The 20,810-nt window shown below is 36.6% G+C and overlaps 2 protein-coding genes across 3 annotated transcripts; one reads left to right on the plus strand and one right to left on the minus strand.

Annotated features, from left to right (window-relative positions):
• Positions 1-938, minus strand: LOC134648503 (uncharacterized). The gene is made up of 3 exons (XM_063503024.1): positions 620-938; positions 280-540; positions 1-200 (listed from the first exon to the last, which is right to left on the minus strand). The coding sequence occupies exons 1-3, from the start codon at positions 897-899 to the stop codon at positions 31-33; spliced, it is 711 nt and encodes a 236-aa protein (XP_063359094.1). The 5' UTR covers positions 900-938; the 3' UTR covers positions 1-30.
• Positions 939-3,810: 2,872 nt separating this feature from the next.
• LOC134648099 (uncharacterized) lies at positions 3,811-7,242 on the plus strand. Of its 2 annotated transcripts, XM_063502566.1 has the most exons (4): positions 3,811-4,063; positions 4,376-4,567; positions 4,805-5,016; positions 6,039-7,242. In XM_063502566.1, the coding sequence occupies exons 1-4, from the start codon at positions 3,882-3,884 to the stop codon at positions 7,232-7,234; spliced, it is 1,782 nt and encodes a 593-aa protein (XP_063358636.1). In that variant the 5' UTR covers positions 3,811-3,881; the 3' UTR covers positions 7,235-7,242. The 2 variants fall into 2 exon arrangements, with proteins under 2 accessions (XP_063358636.1, XP_063358637.1); XM_063502567.1 differs by lacking the exon at positions 4,376-4,567.
• The last annotated feature ends 13,568 nt before the right edge of the window (positions 7,243-20,810 follow it).

A 20,810-nucleotide genomic window follows, 5' to 3' on the forward strand; every position in this document is an offset into this window, starting at 1 on the left:
AAATAATTGTTTTATTGGTAAATTAAACAGCTATGCTAGTGGCTTGAGGTCTTTCAGATATTCACTATAATTCTGGAAAATATCTGCCACATCATGTTTTTTATTCATTTGTTCATCATATTCTGGTCCTACCGCCCACAAAGAGTCAAGATCGTAGGCGTTTCTTGCTTTCTCAGAGAAAATGTGCAGTGCAATATTGCCTGAAAACATAAAATATAAAATGTAACGAATGCACTTGTGGATTGTGAATGTAGGTCACTTATGATAGATATTAAATACCTAAATCTAACGCCATCCATTCCTCAGAATCCTTGCCTTCAATCCTTGGTATTGAGTCAGACTTGTAACATTTCTTCTTGTAAACTTTTCTGACAAACTCGGCCAGTGCTAAAATGTGTCTTTTACTACGGGCACTAACAACACAAATGTAATCAACATAGTTTATGCTCTGGGGTACAGTTGCTACAAATATATCTTTTGAGTTTTCTCTTTGGAGTAATGATACCAAATCTTCAATTTCAAAAACGCCAGTTTTTCCTCCTAAAAAAAATAATGAATGATGAGAAAAATTTAACACCAATGTCTACATTTAATGATTAGGACCATTTATTCGCCATACTTTCCAGGTTAACACCATCGAATTCGTCACTAAAAACAGGGTATTTGCTTTCCTCCTTATATAACTCTTCTGCCGTATTTTCTATCACAGTCGCATTACTATCGGTTATGACCTGGTATTTGCTAGCTATTGCTGGAGAGGCTTGGTTGTTTGGCTTCGGTGTTTGCCTAGGATATCTTAAACAAATCCCGCAGTTAATTTGCCTAACGCTTTCAACAGAACCTTTGAACAAACTAGCGGATTTACCAAGTAATGACCTTGATAAAATATTTTTATACATGATAATATGTTTCACAATCGGCAATATTGGGCAAAATACAATCAAAATTAGCGTTTTTAAATCTAGTTACTCTTGCTATTTTCCATTGCCCATAACATAACCTTACAATATTTTCGTGTCTACTAATGTCAGTGTCACATTGACAGGAGTAGGGATTGTTCCGGTTCAATAGCAAATCGCTACCGGAACGTGAAATAATGTTTGAAAACAATGAACCTGGTATTTTAACTGGACCAGGCGTGAAGGGTGAGGGGGAAATGACCGAACGGGATAGTCTTATGTATCTTTCAGTAGGAGTAGCAGCAAAAGCGCTATTATTTTTTGTCCTTGTCACAGTCTCACATTTTTTTTATTCCCCACCATAAATTAGTATGGATTATGGCGGGCAACAAATAAATTCGACCAATCATAGTGTCGCATTGCGTATGTTTTGTCCCTCACGGAGGCACGCGTATACCACTTCTATGAATTCAAAAGAATGTGACGCAGGGACACAATATGGAATAGCGAAGCTTATGGCTCCTCTACACGATGGGCCAACGCCGGCCACTCCAAGGGACGCAGCCATGCGGTAGAATGAGATAGCAATATCAATTGCTCCTTCTAACGCACAAATGCGTCCCTTGGAGTGGCCGGCGCTGGGCCATCGTGTAGAGGAGCCATTAGATATTGCGATGTCTTTCCACCTATAGCTGGTCAACCAAATCTTGTCAGTAAAAAAAGGCGCGAAATTCAAATTTTCTATGGGACGATATCCCTTCGCGCCTACATTTTTCAAATTTGCCGCCTTTTTCTACTGTCAAGATCCGGCCCCTATTTCACCAAGCTGACAGGTACGACAATTGTCAAAAAAATGACAGACCTTTGTTTCACCACGCCGACATTTGTCAGTGACATATGTCGAGTGACAATTGTCAAGTGACAGGTGACAGATGACAATTTCGTAAATTGTTTTGTATAGAACTTCATATAAACATGACAGGTAGTTTAGTACAATTGTCCATCTTAAATTTAATGACAATTATTTTGTGAAACAAGGGTAATGTTTACTAGTCGACATATTTGTCAATTCTTCACAAGAGATCGTTAATTGCTTTCGATGTGCCGTGTTGTCATCACTAACATGATATTGATTGAGATCCCATCTGTGTCCCGACCCCATTTAATGCAGCGTATACCTACATTATATGATGAGAGAAACCTTGGATAAGTGGACAAGAGACCTTGTAGAGTGGTGCCCTAGATATAATAAAAGAAAGAGTGGCCCACAAAAGTTTAGATGGTCGAATGATTTAACAAGAATAGGAGGTAAATGGATGCAAACAGCAAAAGAAAGAAACAAATGGAAAGCTATGGAGGAGGCCTACGTCAAAGGACGAGTTGAAGCTAAAGTTGATAAATCAAATTAATATATGTTATGTACCAGCTTCAATAATAAATGCTAATTACTATTACAATTACAATACCTACATTATTTGTTGACAAGGCGTCAAAGCATTATTTTTTTGTTAGTTTTAAGTATTTTTTTCTGCAAATGCAAAGTCAGTGACGTCAAAGTAGGAATCTATTCGTACTTTATATATTCCCTTGTATAAGAATATCACCACTATTGCTTTCGCGGAGATTCATTTTCTAACTAACCAAAACCCTAACTTTACTGTTAGTGCCCAACTTCGCCCAAGTAAATTATTAAAAAAACAATAAGATAAGATAAGATAGTTTATTCCATAACAACTTTACAATCATGTCCGAAATTTAACTTACAATACCTATCTAAACATACCTAATTTCGCTACCGGTCCCCAACTTCGCATTATATTTTTTTTTTATTATGAAAACTATACTGAGACTTATTCCAAATCCTAAATGTTGAATTACTAAACGCCTTCATAGGCAACAATTAAAATTTATAATGGAATTATGATTTAATGCTAGTTAAGAAGAATTTAAAAGCGATTTAAAGCGATTTTTATTTGTACCCTAAAGGCGAATTTAGGGTACACAGTTTTGCGAACGTTTATTTTCAATGAACTGCAACGATGATAACGGGGTTTGCTAACAACGAAAACACTACAATTGTCACCCAAGCCTGACACAGCTCCGATCTCATGTCAAGAATTACCGACAAATTGACAAATATGTCGACTTATAAAAACTACTCTTGTTTCACCAAATCATTGTCAATTGGACAATTGTAACTAAATGCCTGTCATGTTTATAAGCACTTCTATACAAAAACAGTTTACGAAGTTGTCACTTGTCACCTGTCACTTGACAATTGTCACCCGACATATGTCACTGACAAATGTCGGCGTGGTGAAATTGGGGCCTGGTTGACCAAGTATAACAATAAAATTGGATTTCATCCTTGCGAAGCTATGGGCGAGGCTACCAGTTAAATAAATATCTTAGATGAGGTCACTTGACATACCAAGTCGCGCGCATCTAGCCAAGACGTGCTAGACGTGCTTAGCATATAGCGCAGACATTCAGATTTGTAATAGGTTTACTTATGCGTACCTACAGGATGTTGCGTCGTAGATGTTGGTTGCCCACGGTTGTCTTCAGGTCAGGTCTAATGTCTTTAGTTGGAATCATAAAGGCAATTGAATTATTGAGCCCTTGCATTACCTCTGTTGGCCCTACTGTACTTAGGTAGAGTTAGACCAACTCTAGCTATAACTTAGATTAATTTTCATACCTATAGTAAAACTACGGTGGTATTGTAGAGGAAAGATTTTCGAATGAGCCCTATATTTCAGTTATCTATTTGCCTTTTATCTTATCGTTGTTATCAATGGGTGTGTTGAATGTTTCACAGGTTTACTTTTCTGCGTTTCTCGCCTTGAAACAAAACATACTTTAGTTAGCACACTAAAACGCCGTGACAAGTTGATTTGGTCTAAATACGATCTTTAAATGTGAGATGTGAAGACAAACGATGAACAGTGTTAAATATCGTATCATTGGTTATGCTTCACAATGGTAACATGCAAGTTGGACAGCGAGGTATCGGGTGAATTCTTGGGTTGGGAATTGCCGACATGGACAGCACTCCTCCTGCATCGAGTGTTGCCTTCTTGTGCAGGTCTGGTCGTCTACCTCACACTGATTTGCTTCGATATTGCTTTAGTTTGTGAACATTTCCTGAGCAACGATAGTGGGTGAGTAAACAGAAAACAATTCACTTAGTCATCTTTAGAGCTCTATAGAAAATAGAAAAACAAAAGACATGAGGAGCCTATACTACAGCCGTGTTTGTGCAAATAAGACGAAGTAAAATTCTACTCTGTCAGCACCCGGTTGATATTATTTGAAAAGAAATGAAAACTCACAGCTTTGTAGATATTAGTTGGTATTAGGTACGTTACGAATTAAATATTCTTGCTAATGTAGGTAGGTATATTAGGTACCTTGTACTTACAAAGATTAGGTAACTACGATCAGAGATTTAAAAAATCATGTTTTTTTTTCAGAATTGGGATTTTCCTCATTATTTTAATGGTGTTACCTGCCTTGTTAAGCTTGGTGTTTACATTAGCGTCACCACCTCCAGGACTACAGACTGAAGACTCAGCTATTTCAATGGTGATAGAGAAAAATTATTTAAAATGGATATTTATGCAGATTGGAAACTTTTTGTTATTTCCGATTGCTGCAATTGGCAGGTGACGAATAGTACCTACTTAAGTACCTACAGCTTTTTTCGCCTTATTACAAAGGAACTACGTATCGTAAAATATATTATAGGTATTTTCTTAGAAATTCAGAAATACGAAAGCGTTTTTGCCCTGGCTGAATTGGTGTTGCAATTAAAATATTAAAATAAAATAGCCGTTTTATAAACGCCCATGTTTGTATAAGTAATAGTATCCGCATAACAAACACGTATTTTTGCATTTTAGATACTGCCACCAAGTGTTCTGGTGGGTGGAAGCAGTTTGTGCAGCTCGCGCTGAAGACGACGAACGTACCCGAAACGCCATACAAATAGCCAAGGCCCCTTCCCCGATGGAGCTATATTTGTTCCTTCAGGCATTTATTCATTCAGCTCCACATATCATTGTGAACGTTTTGGACATGATTAACCGTTACTCTGATCCTAAATTCGAAAAATGTAAGTTTTTATTTACATTCTAAAGTGCTTGTGTTTATGTTCTCACATGCCGCCAAAATGCCACTGTCATCCCATAGGTACTATCGAAGTTAGGTACCTACGTACGCTCTCATTTTAAAAGGACATTCTGAAATAGCATGAAATTTGATTTGACATGAACATTCAAGTAACATACTTATATCTATGCCTGGTATAGTCGATCAGCATCAGAAGTAGAGGATTTACTGTCTCTACATATATGTAGAACAATTAGGTACCAGTGGCGGCGCGTCCATAAAAGCCGATTCCCATCGGCTTGCCTGTTTTTGGACATTTGAGTAGACTTGTAAAGGAAATATATAAGCCAAATTAGCCCCGGCTTGCCTATGGATATCTTTGACGCGCCACCACTGGTAGGTACCTCTATTATCTTTTTCTACTCCAGCACTTAAATGTGTCAATTAAATGACTGACAGTGATATCTAAAGCAATGTCATTTGAATGCTTTGTCTATAGGCTCATAAGATGACTGCTAGCAGTCATCTTATGAGTATAATACAACTGCTTTATTTTTTTTAAAGATACAAGTTCCGATCATCTTGATTGAAAGAGGTATGTTTTCATTTACAATAATAACTCTTTTTTTTTTTAAATAATAACTCTTTTTTTTTTAAATAATAACTCAATTTTTTTTAAATAATAACTCTTTTTTTTAATAATAACTCTTTTTTTTTAATAATCTCTTTTTTTTTTTTTTTTTTGCTGCAGCTGTCATAGAAAAAGTAATGTATGCAACAGCTCATAATTGGTTCTTAAAATTCTCGGGTCTTTTTTTACAAAACTCGACTACGTCTCGTTTTGTAACTTCGACCCTTAAATTTTAAGAACCCTTATTATATCACTGTTGCATAAACTACTATTATGCAACAGTGATATAATAAGGGTTCTTAAAATTTAAGGGTCGAAGTTACAAAACGAGACGTAGTCGAGTGCATAAACTACTATTATATTAACTGACTACAATTGCTTTTTTCTATTTTCAGTCTCCTTAGTATGGGTTAGTGTAGTGATGTCTTCATTCCGGATGGCTAGCACAGCCACCGTGTATAGAAGATTTGAACGCGAGAAACTTTGTGGCCGTCACTATCCATGGAAGACTTATTCGGAAGAGCTGGATAACTCTGCAAATGAAAAAACCGAATTAGTTAACAAAGTTGAAGAACAGAAACAAGAAACGGAAGAGGAAAATATTTACGAAACATTATCGCCACTTCATCGAACATCTGTAATATCACAAAGGTCGAGCCACAGTCGAAGTAAGGCTACGAGCGACATGATTCAGTTTTCGGCGCGCTCTAATGTTACTGAACCGTTTTTCGATGATGAGGGATGTTGTACCGATTCAAGTTCCGAATATTTACCACCAATACCTGTGAGCCAGGTATCGCGTAGAACTTCTTCATTAAATAGCGAGGATGAGTATGTAAGGCCGATATCCATAATTGACAAAGTCGCACCTCGTCGGCGAGATACACAGTACACTATACAAGAAGTGTACGTACCTCCGCTACCGGCTATGCCTGCTCCTAGACCAGGCACTCTTTCGATGTGGGCCGAGAAGTTAGTAGAGAATGCGGAGTCTATACCCACGTGGTTGTCAGCGCCTCCTCGGCGGAGACACGTCGAGGAGATTAAAGAAGAGCCTGACGTCCCACGCCATGTTCCCGGCCCTCTCATCATGCGGGGTCTCGAACCTCAAGACGCTTCGGCTGCACTAGTCCATTTCCTAGGCTGGCATATGTTCTTTGTCTCCAGATTGCTCTCTATAGCAGCTTTTATAAACTTTTTTCCTTTTGCTGCGATCATAGTTCTTTTTTCGCACTACCAAATAATTTTACTTCTTTTAATAGTCCCCCAAGCTAGTACAGTAAGAAGGGGGTTTTACATATTTCTAGCATTTATTTATTTATTTTGTTTAATGGAGTTTAAAATTCGCTTCCGCCACGTGCGGGTATGGCACGTGTTTTGGATCATAGTGTGTACTATAGAAATTGTGGTATTCACGGGTCTGTGGGCCGGGATAAACAATAAATTGAATGATTGGTGGCGTGACTTTATAGTAAAGACAATATTCGGTAGCATGCTTCTCAGCTTTATGTGTTTTCTCGTGTATTTTGTATTATTGAAACCTAGAGAAACTGTTGTGTATGTAAAAAATAAGAGTAACGTTGATCCTTAATATGGTTAATACAACTTTTCTAGAGTTCACTGACATGTTGACATCCGCGAGAAATTCAACTCCTCTCAATCCCACCGTGTGTAAACTACCTACAGGAAATTAAAGCCCACTCGGGGAGCGCCACGCCAGCCGGCCGCATCCGTTTCGAAGCACCTACCTAGAACGCACACTGAAAATAAACGTTCTTTTGAATCAATAATTTAAGCCCGATTTATAAAACGATTGTTTGAATTAAACGTCGACCTTGAATTCGTTCTTTGAATATGACGAGGAACAACTCGACCAAATGGTTTCCGTTTTCCCCCGAAGTCATCCTTTATTGTCTCAGGGAAGAAGTTCTATCTTAATACAAATTAAAGTCTATTTTTTTATTCCGTAGACTGAAATGACAGTTAATTGTATGAACATGAAATGTCATTTCATACTATTAACTGTCATTTCAGTCTACCGAATAAAAAAATAGACTTTAGTCTGTCATTAGACTGGTACATACATATATATTATTATATTCTACTAGCATTTCCTAATAATTATTGTCTAATAAAACGACGTTGTTTTCAATAACTCTTATATCAAAAAAAATATTAAATGAATCAAATTATACTGGTTTATGACAAATACTTTAGGAGGTGATACATGGGTGATACATACGTTATTAATAGTACGAAGTATAAAAAATACACTATGAAGTGATGTGGTGATGCGGCTCACAGTCAGCATCAATAGTAGCGGATGAAACAATGCTCCAAAACTATTTCTAAAGTTCTGTCACAAACGAATTATTTATACCTAATAGAGACATTGAGTCTGTTCGGGAAAAAAGAAGAGTCGTGGAATGTATTGGGCCCCATACATTCCACGATTCTTCTCTTTCCGCATAGACTCTATCTCTTGGTAGATACTTTTGACGCATAGTTGGATCCGCTACTTTGATCCTGACTGTACCTTATTCAGCGTTTGAACACTTTGAACGCAACTTTACCTTTAAGTTACAAATAATGCGATTTCTGTATTTAAAAATCGCATTACGGATTCATTTGTACAATAATTAATAAACGTTCACGCAAACGGTTTTAATTATATTGAGCCGCTCTACTTGACACACTCTGCGAAGATTGCAGAGGTTTCTCTTTAGTCTCTGCCAGTCAGTATTACATTCACATTTTAAATTAATATAAGTACTATTGTAAATTCATTTTTTATTAAGGTATTTATAAATATACATTTTCTCAATTAATTTGCTTTATCATTTTGAGTAACTAGCATCCGTAGCATTGCGTAATCATTGCGTACTTATATATTGTGTTTTTTTATATGTATAGGTACAGTATGTAAACTAACGAAAACCATTTACCCAAACCCGTTAATGTGTACTTGTGTAGGTCACACTGAGCAACTTTTACTATGGCACCAACCCCGAAATCGCGAAAAAAATATTGACTCTCCCAAGTCTCCCATAGAAAATTTCAATGCTAGACCAGCAAAATGTATGAAACAACCAAATTTTTTTTCGCTATTTCGGGGTCGGTGCCATAGTAAAAGTTGCTCAGTGTGACCTACACATTAACGGGATTGAGTAAATGTTTTTCGTTAGTTTACATACTGTATATATACCTATATGGTATTGTTTTTTTTATATAGTACCTAATTTTTTATCACTACAAAATTATATTTAGGTAGGTCGCGACTCCAGCGCAACCGAATCGGCATTGATATTGAATTGGTATTACAATCTTCGTTTCTGAACGACAATGCCCTCCATTGTACGAAAACACGACCTCATTTGTTTCATATTGTTGTAAAACATTCCACATTTACGTTCATAGTTTCAGGGAAAGCGTTCTTATTCTTACCTTTCCCAGCTGCCACTGTTTAAGTGCATGGCGCAATGGACAATCAGTAAACAAAAACGAATGCTTTACTGCTACTTCAAAGAGTATCTAGTAATGATTGATGTGTTTCTCCTGGTCGTTGGGCCGTCAGATCAATTTATGTTATTTGTTAGCGGAAAAAGCTCAAATTTTTGAAAGCATATAGAAACAAAATACATTTATTTAACGCCACAACATATTACATATAGAAAAAATAGACATACAGACATAAAAAAACACTGGAATCTAAAATAGGACTCCCACTCAGCATAATGCCGATGCCGCGGCAATCCGTGGCGCTGGTTTGCAGTAGGTGATCTAAAACTCGCTTTCACGTAAAAAAAACAGCATTGTTATCGACCCATCCGTTGGAGAGCTACGGTGCCACAGACAGACAGACAGACATTGGGGTCAAACATATAACGTCGGGGGTTTAAAAATACATTGAACGTAGATAGCAAGAATTAATAAGTCTCCGCCGTTAACTTTCTCGTTATTTTTCGATTTTGTACCAAAATTACGCAATTAAATTTATGAAGATTTTCCATAACTACAAAACTTGCATTTAATATACATTTAGGTACGTATTAACAGTTTGCCTAACTCAAAATTAATTTGAAGTTAGACATGAGAAACAATGCAAGACTCTTGAACGACAGTATCTTCAAAGAACATTAACTCTCGTAGTTAGCTGCAAAAGTTTGTAGAAACCTTACAAACGTTAAGTGACCTTTTCTTTTGTGATTTTGACAAAGTAAATCCTAGCTACAATATATTTATTAAATACTTATTAAGTTAGCCTACCTCATTTACGTAACTACCTCACTTGTGTTTACTTGGGTACTTACTCCATTAGCTTTTTTTTTCTCTTTTTGAAGTTGGGAAATGGTGTCCTGTATATAACGAACTAACTGTACTATTAAATAAAATTGCATCATGTTCGACCCTAAACCTCTGGTCTGCGGGTTCAATTTCGCTCATTACCCGCAATGGTGCGCAAGGACAGGCCCTGCATTCACACCGTATACCGAGAGCTCGTCTCAACTATCCTGTATAAAATGATGGCCGAGGCCCTAGCCAAGATGACAATCGTTGATAGAAAACGTCAACCGAAACTTAAGACGAAACAGGAGCTGAGATTTAAATATTTTAGGTAAATATACCCGTCTCGCTAACGGAAGCGGCTCCTAAAACTAGTGCGATAAGGACAAGGCGCAAAATCCTGCGTAAAAATCTCAAAAATCGAGGTTTCGTACTCGTCTGTTTCCTCCTCCAAAATTTAACCAATCGTATCCAAATTTGGAAATCTACATGATTATGAAATTATCTGTGTCGGACCGTTTTGCTTCTTTGGCTAATTGATATCAGTTTTGAATACCACTCCTCTCATTGCGGCACAGTCAATTAGGCCATTTTGGCCATTTTTGAAGGGCTCTAGCGCCTTAAAAAACAAAAATATCAAAAAAAGCAAAACGGTCCGACACAGATATTGACAATATTAATCTATGTTGAAAAAATCATTGCTCTAGCTTCAAAACCCACGGAGGAAACAGTCGAGTACGTTTGTATGGAGAAATGACCACTCCTGTTGCCTCTTAAATAATGTATGGAAATAGTCAGGAGACTTTTCGTAGCATGTCATCTCGATACATTTTCCTTTTCGTTTGACGTTTGTCCATCGTTTGTCGATGTACAATTGTCACCTTGGCTTTGGCCCTCTGATGAGGCATAGTCGTTACGGATCTAGAGAATATTCTTACACTGGTTTCTCTTAAGCGAGCGTTCGGTAAGCGATAACGTTCAGGGCCTTTGCCGCACCGCATGTGCCTCGCACAGCTCAAAGCGGCCGCTGACCATTATTTTTTGCTAATTTACCATCCATGTCGATGGAAGTCCGGAGATGATGATACCGGGCAACAGTAATTACTATCAGGCGAGAGGAAAGGGATATTATTACTGGCTAAGTATGCAGTATGATCGAAATTACTCGGTATATATTACGCAGCGCCCGACTGCTCTCCGGGCTCGTAGAATCGTTAATTGATTAAGTTAGTCGCATAATTAATTATAACATCCAGGATATAAGTTCTAGAGTCCCTTTCGTCGTTAATGCATGGCTTTCAATGAGAAATTTTGGATTGAGCAAAGGCCACAGAGTTTTTCGTTTTGGATTATATGGGTGTGTAATGCTTAATATAATTATAAAAAAACTATCATACATTTGTTATAACGCCATTTGATATATTATTATACGTTATAATGTAATTTTTATTATACATTTCCTTTGTTATATTGTGATTTCATCTAAACTGTCATTGATATAATACCTATTGTAATATATTTTTTAATTAGTATAAATACATGTTTTATAATGACATTTGTTATAATATATTTTTGTATAACGTAATACTTCATACAATTTTATCAAATATAAATACATATATTGTATAAAATTTTTTGTCATATTTCATTTAATGATAACGTAAAGTTTTACAAACTTGTTAAGTTTTTATTCTAGGGAGGTCGCAGTTCTAACCTAACCTAACCAATTTTTTCACGGTTTTCAATTCTGCGAGGGCCGCAGTTCAAACTTAACCTAAACCATGTTTTTGCTAGGTATTTTATTCTACGGAGGGTCAAAGTTCTAACCGAACCTAACCCTCCTTTTGCTAGTTAGTTATTCGTTTGTACGGAGTCGCAGTTCTAACCTAACCTAACCCATTTATGTCATGCAACTATTATGCCACACAAATAATTATGTGATATCACTTGTTATAACAAATATAATATGCTTTAGAGTATGTAATAATTATGGCAATGTATATTAGACGAAGTGTAAATATACCTTATGACCATTATACCAATAATAACATGATGTATATCGTTAATTAGGTATTGCGGTAGTATGCCATTTATTACGTTATTCAAAATAACCATATATCAAACTATAATACAGAGTGCTTCCTGTAACAGGAGCAATAAATTAAACTGTAGGCTGTACTCCTCAAACTGATCAACATTTGTTCAGCAACTTTTGAAAATAACTCAGATTTTGATTTTTATTACACTTTAAAGTTTATTCTAAGACGCAATGTATTGCAAATTTTGTTATGTTTAAAGCGTGACAAGCAACGTCAAACACACTGATGTCAGCGTACATTGAAGGCAATATTTATTTTTCACCTCAGCAGCTCGAACAAGGGTACTTTGCTACTTAAAAACAGTGAGCAAAATCGCATTTTGCTCACTGAGTGAGACAAAATGAGCAAAATGCGATTTTGCTCACTCGGTGAGCAAAATTCGATTTTGCTCACTGTTTTTAAGTAGCAAAGTACCCTTGTTCGAGATGCTGAGGTGAAAATTTAATTGTTGGTATATCTTAAGAAAACATGAGTGAATAGAGGTAAGTGATTAAGTAGGAATACATTTTTCGGGTTCTCTAATATGTTCTCACTGCTGAGGTGAAAAGTTTTGTGAACTACACGAGATCAAAGTTATTTACATCTCGTGCGCTTTTGAGTCCCTTACTACGCTCAAGATTCTAAATTAGATTCACTCGCTACGCTCGTGAATCTATTATAGAATCTTTCGCTTGCACGGGACTCAAAATAAGCACTCGAAGAAATATCAAACTTTGATCTCTTGTTGTACAAATAACTATTGTATGAAAAAGAGGAAGTCTAAAGGATTCATAATTTTTAAAAGTTGCTGAACAAATGTTGGTCAGTTTGAGGAGTGCAGCCTACAGTTTAATTTATTGCTCCTGTTACAGGAAGCACCCTGTATATGAAAAGTAATTATAAAAAATGTAATGCACCCGGATTATATACATAGTAGATCATATTTTTTATGTTGATAACCGAGTATTTTAGTAGGTTGATAACCGAGTATTTTATGGATATTGTTTACCCATAATGGCCATACTGAATAGATCAATAAGCTCTACTTCTATGATAAAATATACCTACCTTCTTAGTTTTTGTGCAAAAAGGGTATGTATTCTAATAGTTCTGAAAATTATTTGTACCGTTCTTTAAGTATTATATTATCATAGGTATTACTTATTATTAGGTATGTTATGGAATCGTTTCATGTTTGTAAGTACTTACGTTGCTGCGTATTATATTCTGTTGCTATTATATTCCAAAAACTATATAACGGCTTATGTGGGCCACACTGCAATGAGTTTATGTAATTTTCATTTAAATCACGTACTTACAATATTAACTCGCGCTAAACCCCGATTACATCACAACATTCACAACCGATTAGTGGTCATAAAGGGCAATAATTTACAGACGTCGTTAAAATTTACCGCCAAATGGATAAGTGAATATTTATGTCTAACTTCTTAAGTCCCCTTTACACCTATAATTATATTTACGATATACTACGTTCAATATGTCCAATAGACTGTCAATTAATTGTTAGAAGGAAACCTCGGGTATGGGGTCGGAGGCTGGGCCAAGGCCCTCGGCGGCGGGTAATCCGACACCTCTTGTACTCAATCTTCTCTACTAATTTGCGGGCTCCCCATAACAGGGCTGCCACTGTTTCATTGATATCCTATAACTATCTACATGTCAATCTACAGCTATTTGTAGGGCGAAACAATGTCAGTATTGTAACCTGTAAACCTATGAAACTAAGGAAAATGTACCCGGCTGGTTACATAATACCTAGGGATGTAATAAAGGAAAGAAAACACAAGAGTCCACTTGATAGCTGTTTTATTTCTTCTTTCAAAACTCCTACATACCCTAAAATTACAACTTCTAGCTCAGTCTGCTAACGATAGAGCTGTTGGTTCATTAATATCTGTATTTTACATCTTAGGATAAACCACCAACAAGCTAGTTGTTTAAGTAATTAAATTTTATTCAGGTAATTATAACACGGAAAGTTACACCTGAGCATTAAATTTGGCAAGTAACACTGTCCATTAGATCACAGTAAACCTTGGTTATGATATTAAAGTTATTCATTATAAATGTGACAAAAGCAAAAGGTCACCGATCTATGACAATAACTAAACTTGAACTTCAAGTAACTATGAGCTTACTAAGGGCTACCTAAGGGCCAACACATACCTGCTGCCACAGACGATGTTAATTTCTCCAAGTTAACTCCTCTGCATTCCGCCAGACGAACGAGACTGACTATCTAAAAAAAATATAACAAATATCATGAGATTTAGCTTTGTGCACAACTGCTGACAGACACCTAAGTACTGAACCGAATCGTAACACTTACAGAAAAGTCTGCAGCGGTCAAGAATAGCATTTGGGTCGGAACTCATGACAATGGCCATGAAGACGTCCCGATCTTGAGAAGACCCGTCTCTTACATCAGCTTGCCACGCTCAAGGGCACGCACCTCTTTCCTCAGCAACATGGCAAAGGAAAGCAACATTTGCCTCGACCTATTAAAGCCTGGAAAGAATAAATAACTTAGTCTTTACCGAGTTTGGATTTAGCCGGTTTGCGAGACACAACATTGCGAGAATTACTTACCCAGTAACCAAAATATATATCTCCGAAACTATATATATACAGCGACAATGGATTTCCACGCTGAGTTTTATATTAATATATTTTAATTTTTGTAACAACCAATATTATGTTCTGACACTAATACATCCGTCTTTTCTTCTCATTCCATTTTTCTCCCATTTAAAATTTAGAGCTTTTTACAACGAACTGCACGTTGCCAGTCATATTGTGCTACCTTTTAAAACATGTAGGTTTAATTACCTAACGACACAATATCAAGGAAAAAAAGGTGAAATACAAATATTTCTATTTGTAACTAAACTATATAATTAAATTAAATCATGTTTAATATTTCAAAAAATAAATTAACACTAACAGAAATACCAAAAACAACGAAGCTCCACCAAAACCACTAGCTGGCGCTATGTGACAGTATGTGGACGGACTTATACAAAACTTTATTCACACGTACATACAGCTGCATTTTAGCAAAATGGAAACATGATCTTAGCTTAAAATAATAAGAAAATGATTCATAATTTAAGTAAGTCGGTGTTAGGCTTTTGTGCTGTATGTTGTATTATGTAATGTAACGACACGACGCTTTTTATTAGGTACTTCATTCAGAGATAACTTGTTAAGGGACATAAGTGAAAACATGGTACCTATACTTACTATTAAACTTAATGATGTGCCTATGTAAGCTTACTGTAGCAAAATTAATATCAAATTAAAATTAGTTCCTAAATTGTACCTACATGTCAAATGAATGACGGATGATGTTGTCAATGAAGGCACCCTATATAGCAGTAAGTAAACGAGTTCGTTAGCGCAGTAAGCGACAGATCGCGTGTGCTGATAGCCCTGGCTGCGCACTGGCCACGTATATCGCTTACTAACCACAGAAGAGTGTCGCCAATGAACCAGCATAATTGTGACCTCGTGTTCTGATATATCTACGCATAGGGAGTCGTAGTCCTACCTCAGGTCACACACTCGGCACACTAACTACGTAAACTTCAGCTCGTCTGGCGTGCTCGAACGGCGATGAGAAACCATTGCGTGCGCTAACTTCTGACCGAAGGTTATCTGAAGGTTGGTTGTTGAAGGGCGAAGGGTTTAAGGGGGGCTGGGACGTGTTCTGTCTGCCAACCTGCAACATAGACAGCACTCTACACCGGAATTGCGGAACGGCGACGCAACATAACAACTCTGTTTAGTCTTTAGTTTTCAAGCTAAGCCACTTTGAAATTTCAAACCGTGCTGTGCTGGGTCAAATACATTTGCAGCCACGCCAGAGCTAATTTGTGGCGTTCAATGCCTAAAGGGTCCTTATGTTCCATGTGCATAAGGACCCTTCTCTGATGGCAAGCCACATGTGGTCTTGGTGGTTAGCTTTAAAGCTGAAGAACGACGCAGACGAAAAATGGTCTTGATAGAAATAATCTAGTTCCATGGAGTCTATGTATACTGGTTCATCTGAGACGGTTACTTAAGAACTGGTAGGAACAAAAATCCTGCGCCTGCGCATACAACGGGCCGCTGTGGCCGGCGATAAATCGAATTCCGCCGACGACAGCGCCGCTGTCCGATGAGATCGACGTCCGCGATTCGCTAAACTTATGGTTATATTCCGTGAGGAATCTCGCACAGCCCTCGCGAGCAATTTGTTACTGCAACAATAGGCCTCCGGCTCGGCGCGTAGAGAAATTGATTGTCGGGACTAAGTTGCGAAATACCTGACGAGCAATGAGCTATATTGCTTGGCTAAATGTACTATATAATGATGCGTGTAATGCCTTTGTGCTAATTATGTGTATTATAATGCTAATGCTAAATTACTAAAATATGTGTATTTACAAAAATATTTTCGTAGAGGACAGCGCTCGAAAATCTTCTGCTTGCTCGGATATCAATATTAGCACGAGGGGTTAAACAACAACTTTGCCCTCTTGTAACACTAATAACTATTGTATGTTGACATGCGTCTAATTTATGTAGAATAACTAATTGAATAAAGGTGGATTATGCAAATACTGAAAAACAAAAAAGTTTGTTGTTAGGATAATACGAGTATAAATAGTATTAGCGTAAAAGTATTCATGAAAATCAGGTTCTAAATGAATTTGTTGTATAATATCCATTCTGATATTTTTGAGTTATGTGAACAGGAAATGCAAATTAACACCGAAGCCCCTGATTAACCCAATACCAACTTCCGATATTTAGTTAATATTGTGTAAGTAATATATAAGTAAACATCATATCCTCCCGAGACCTGAGCCCCGGATGCATTTGTTTTGTATTGAATTTGGGACCCTGATATAGTTACTTAATGAAAGTTCAAAATATTTTTTGGAATATTAAAATTTGTACACAGCGTCTTAGGAGGATAAGAATATAAAGGATCATTATCCTTGGATGGTTGATTGATAATAAAAAAAATCTGTCCGAGGAAATACCCCAAGATGTTAATCGAGCTGTTTACAAATATCAGGAACCTCATTTAATAAGTGCATTTTAAATGTCCGACAAATATCGTGCCCGATAAGGAAGTCCAGGCTCGTCCTAAGTCCATTTCCCACCGACACCTCGACGATATCCTAATGAGTCTAATGACAGTCGACATTGACTCACACACCATTTAAAAGCGTATACAATATACCTACGCTTAAGTATCTTTATTTGTGTACAGAAAGTACACGAATACTTATACCTAATTGAAGTTCTGTGAACTGTGGGCAAGATACGCATTCATGTCATGTGTTATCTGAAATGTACCCGTACTGTAATAGCTGCTGTTAAGAAGTAATTACATATGTAGGTAGGTATATTTGTAACAATTTTGCGTAAACTAACGGGTGCCGATTGTTACATGGAGGTACGTATTGAAATTGAAACGTTCCCAAAAGTTAGGTGCGGTGTATTCGAAAGATGCTGGTGTGTTAGAGCATTTTGCGTGAATCAGGTAGTTTCCTATTAGGTACACGTCCGTCTGTTAACTGTTTAGGTATCCCAATTTAGACCAATACATTTTTACCTACCTATTAATTATTAAATACTTATTAATATACGGTCGTAAACTAAACACATACCTAAGCACGCGAATGCCTTTCTGAATACCGAAATTGATTACAGCAACAAGCATTTATCAATATATACCGGCAAACTTGAAGCACAAGAATTGTTTGAAAATTCCAAACAATCTTCGCATTACTTGGTTAACTTCCTTGTTTGTTGAAATCGTCTCCTTATTTTGTCACCACTTCACTTCCAGCAACCGACGCACGTCACTTCTTCGTGTGTGGTCGAAGCATCGATTAGCTGCCAACGTTGTATTGCGACGCCTCCATAGAATGGTCAGTTAATCCTTTCCGTATCCACTTGCGTCATAGTGCCAAACTACGACACGGTAAATACAATATTTCCAACGTGAACCGAATCACGTTTAATAGTAGTATTTTCCACTTGAATAGTTTTCATGTCTTGAAAACATTCAGAATTTTACTATAATGGAATAACTTTTGTACCTATTTTTTACACATAGCTTGACATAGCCTATCATAACCTATCTGCTATTAGATATATGTACTTAGCAAATTTATACTATAGGTATATGTTGATTCTGAAGCCTGTTACACTATGTTTGTATCTAATAGGTAACTAATTAGGTTTTGATGTGATCGATTTCCCGAATCACCCGGTCTTTTAATACAACCGAAACCTTTATAGCCTAAAACAATACGTATTAATTATGAGTAATTTGGAGGATCGCTTTAACCCTGCGGTTAATAATTCACTATTTTGTCAAATAAATACAAGGTTATTTGTCAATTAGAGGTCTCTAAAGGTTAAGCGCGCTATTATATAGGCTGGCTAGGTTATCTATAGCGGAGTAGATAACTAAGACGAAGCAGTTGTACTTTTCAATTTCATATTTTTACACAAAAGAAAATTACAAAACGTCATTAGAAGAACTAATAAGTTCTTACTTTATCCAATAACTACCTAATTACTTCAGGTCCGTATGTGACTAGATGTGTAACTAAGTGCATAAAATAACTGAGACTGTATTATCGTTAAAACTAAGCAACTGTTGCGCGTAAGCCTCAATGTTGCTGTGTAGCTACACCGGTAGCATCATGTAAGTTAGGTAGATAATAAATTTACCGTTTATAAGCGTCTAGTATACGCCATCATAATTAACCTCATTAAGCAAACAGTAAAATTTGCATACACACGTCTACACATAAACACGATTACATAGTGTGTATAACGAATGATCACACATTTGCCATCAATCGCCCATGAATGGTAAACTGGAGCGCGATTCTACAAGCACTGTCAGACCATGACATCACAAATGTAATGTTGTGATAAGGCCGACATATCATGAATTTGTCGTAAATATTTTCAATTGTTCACCGGAGGATGTGCGATTTGATTAAACTGGAACCGGCACTAATCTTGGAATAAATTATATATATTCTTATCACAGTGGCGTAGCTTGTAAGGGGCTGTTCATAAATTACGTCATCTATTTTTGACGATTTTTGACCGCCCGCCCCCCTAAAATCATCCAAAAATCATGCTTCTAATGACCCCGTTTCCTTCCTACGTCATGCTACCATCATCCGATGTCCAGACCTCCCCAATTTGAAATGACGTAATTTATGAATAGCCCCTAAGTACTAATCTAGCCGTGGCGCATGGGCTAAATCTGGTCTGGTGGTCTTTTCTTTCAATATTCAATACGTCACCCACGCCTAGCTACGCCACTGCTTATTCGTTACATTACTACACTGAATTTTGATTACCGTCTATTTTTGTCTGGAAAGACTTAACGTTTATTGCTGTTAATATCTACGTCATTTTTGTCTGCTAAGTACCTGTTGATATCCCCTACGACTAATTTGATAGCTAAATCAATTTGACGTTTCACAAACTTTTCATCCCCACTCATCACCAAAACGGTAGCGACTCAAGCGCAACAGCGTCATTTCATCAACTGTCATTACAACAAGTCGAATTCACCATGGCGTCCCAGTCACCGCGGCGCTGACGGCCTGACGTCTGACCTGAATCATCTAAGCCTGAATCTCACAAAGCGCCCTTGTGTACACACGGCTCTGATTACCGCTAATCTCTCAATCTGCTACGTGTCTCAAGAATTGATACATTTTTATAAGCTATATTTGTATTGAAACAATACCCGACGCCGGATAGAAGGAGGGAATATCTGCGTTAGTTTGTTGACAATTAACGCAATGTTATAAAAGTAATTTTATTAAGAGTTGTTTGTTACTACTACACTTTGTTTTGTGATTCTGAGTAGAAATAACATAAATAATATATATATCGAAATAAATAAATACGTGTAGTTTACAACTTTAAATAAAATGGCCCAGAAGCATCTGATCAGTGATCAGTGCAGGAGTTGCCGGACTGAGAAAATAAAAGCGGTTAGAAAAAATATTAAAAACAAAACAGCCTAATTGAGTTTTGGGTCGTTAGGAATGTCTTGATGAGGAATGTCTAGCTAGATGAATGACAGTCTGAATAAAAAAGTACAGTCGACTGTAAATAGCGTATAAAACTGTATATAAAATGTTTTTTGACAAAAACTTATTATAAACTAAATCGAATACCTAAGATAATGTTTAAAATATTAACATTTAAATATTGCCAATGAGACTTCACGCTTATGGTAGCGGGATTGAATGCGATAACATTGAATAAAATTAATAATGTCAATCCTAAGATAATTGAAGAATGGTAAACTCAGGTTACTTAAGGTCCAAAATTATTGTTTTGGGCTACCTATAATAATTCTCCATCATGCTGCATTCTAATGAACAAAATATCCGTGAAAATCATTAAGGTTTTAAATCAGTAAATTGATAGATTTTTTCAACACCGTCAATCAAACCGATACGCTTAACGACATTGCATGCTTGTTGTTGGTCATAAATATTTTATGAGACTGTATCTGCTGGGAAATCTTTAATTTCTCTCCGGGCCAGACATTATTGCTATTTGATAGACGTAGTAATTAATTATATTAAAGAGAACATGGTGTGATTTCTCAGAACTACCAGAGTTTTAGTACCTTAATTAACTGATTTTACTACAGACTGACACGTTCAAGACATACTAAAAATGAAAATGTTTCTATTATACAAAACCTGTTTCTATTATACAAAATTAAATTAA

Source organism: Cydia amplana, chromosome 5, assembly GCF_948474715.1.
Source record: "Cydia amplana chromosome 5, ilCydAmpl1.1, whole genome shotgun sequence".
Lineage (NCBI taxonomy): Eukaryota > Metazoa > Arthropoda > Insecta > Lepidoptera > Tortricidae > Cydia > Cydia amplana.

Excerpts from the sequence above, each read along its gene's own strand:
- LOC134648503 (XM_063503024.1), bottom strand. The coding sequence starts at position 899 with ATGTATAAAAATATTTTATCAAGGTCATTACTTGGTAAATCCGCTAGT. Across the intron at positions 541-619 it reads CGATGGTGTTAACCTGGAAA|GAGGAAAAACTGGCGTTTTT; the intron begins GTATGGCGAATA and ends TATTTTTTTTAG. Across the intron at positions 201-279 it reads ATGGATGGCGTTAGATTTAG|GCAATATTGCACTGCACATT; the intron begins GTATTTAATATC and ends TTATGTTTTCAG.
- LOC134648099 (XM_063502566.1), top strand. The coding sequence starts at position 3,882 with ATGGTAACATGCAAGTTGGACAGCGAGGTATCGGGTGAATTCTTGGGT. Across the intron at positions 4,568-4,804 it reads CCGATTGCTGCAATTGGCAG|ATACTGCCACCAAGTGTTCT; the intron begins GTGACGAATAGT and ends TTTGCATTTTAG. Across the intron at positions 5,017-6,038 it reads TGATCCTAAATTCGAAAAAT|TCTCCTTAGTATGGGTTAGT; the intron begins GTAAGTTTTTAT and ends TTCTATTTTCAG.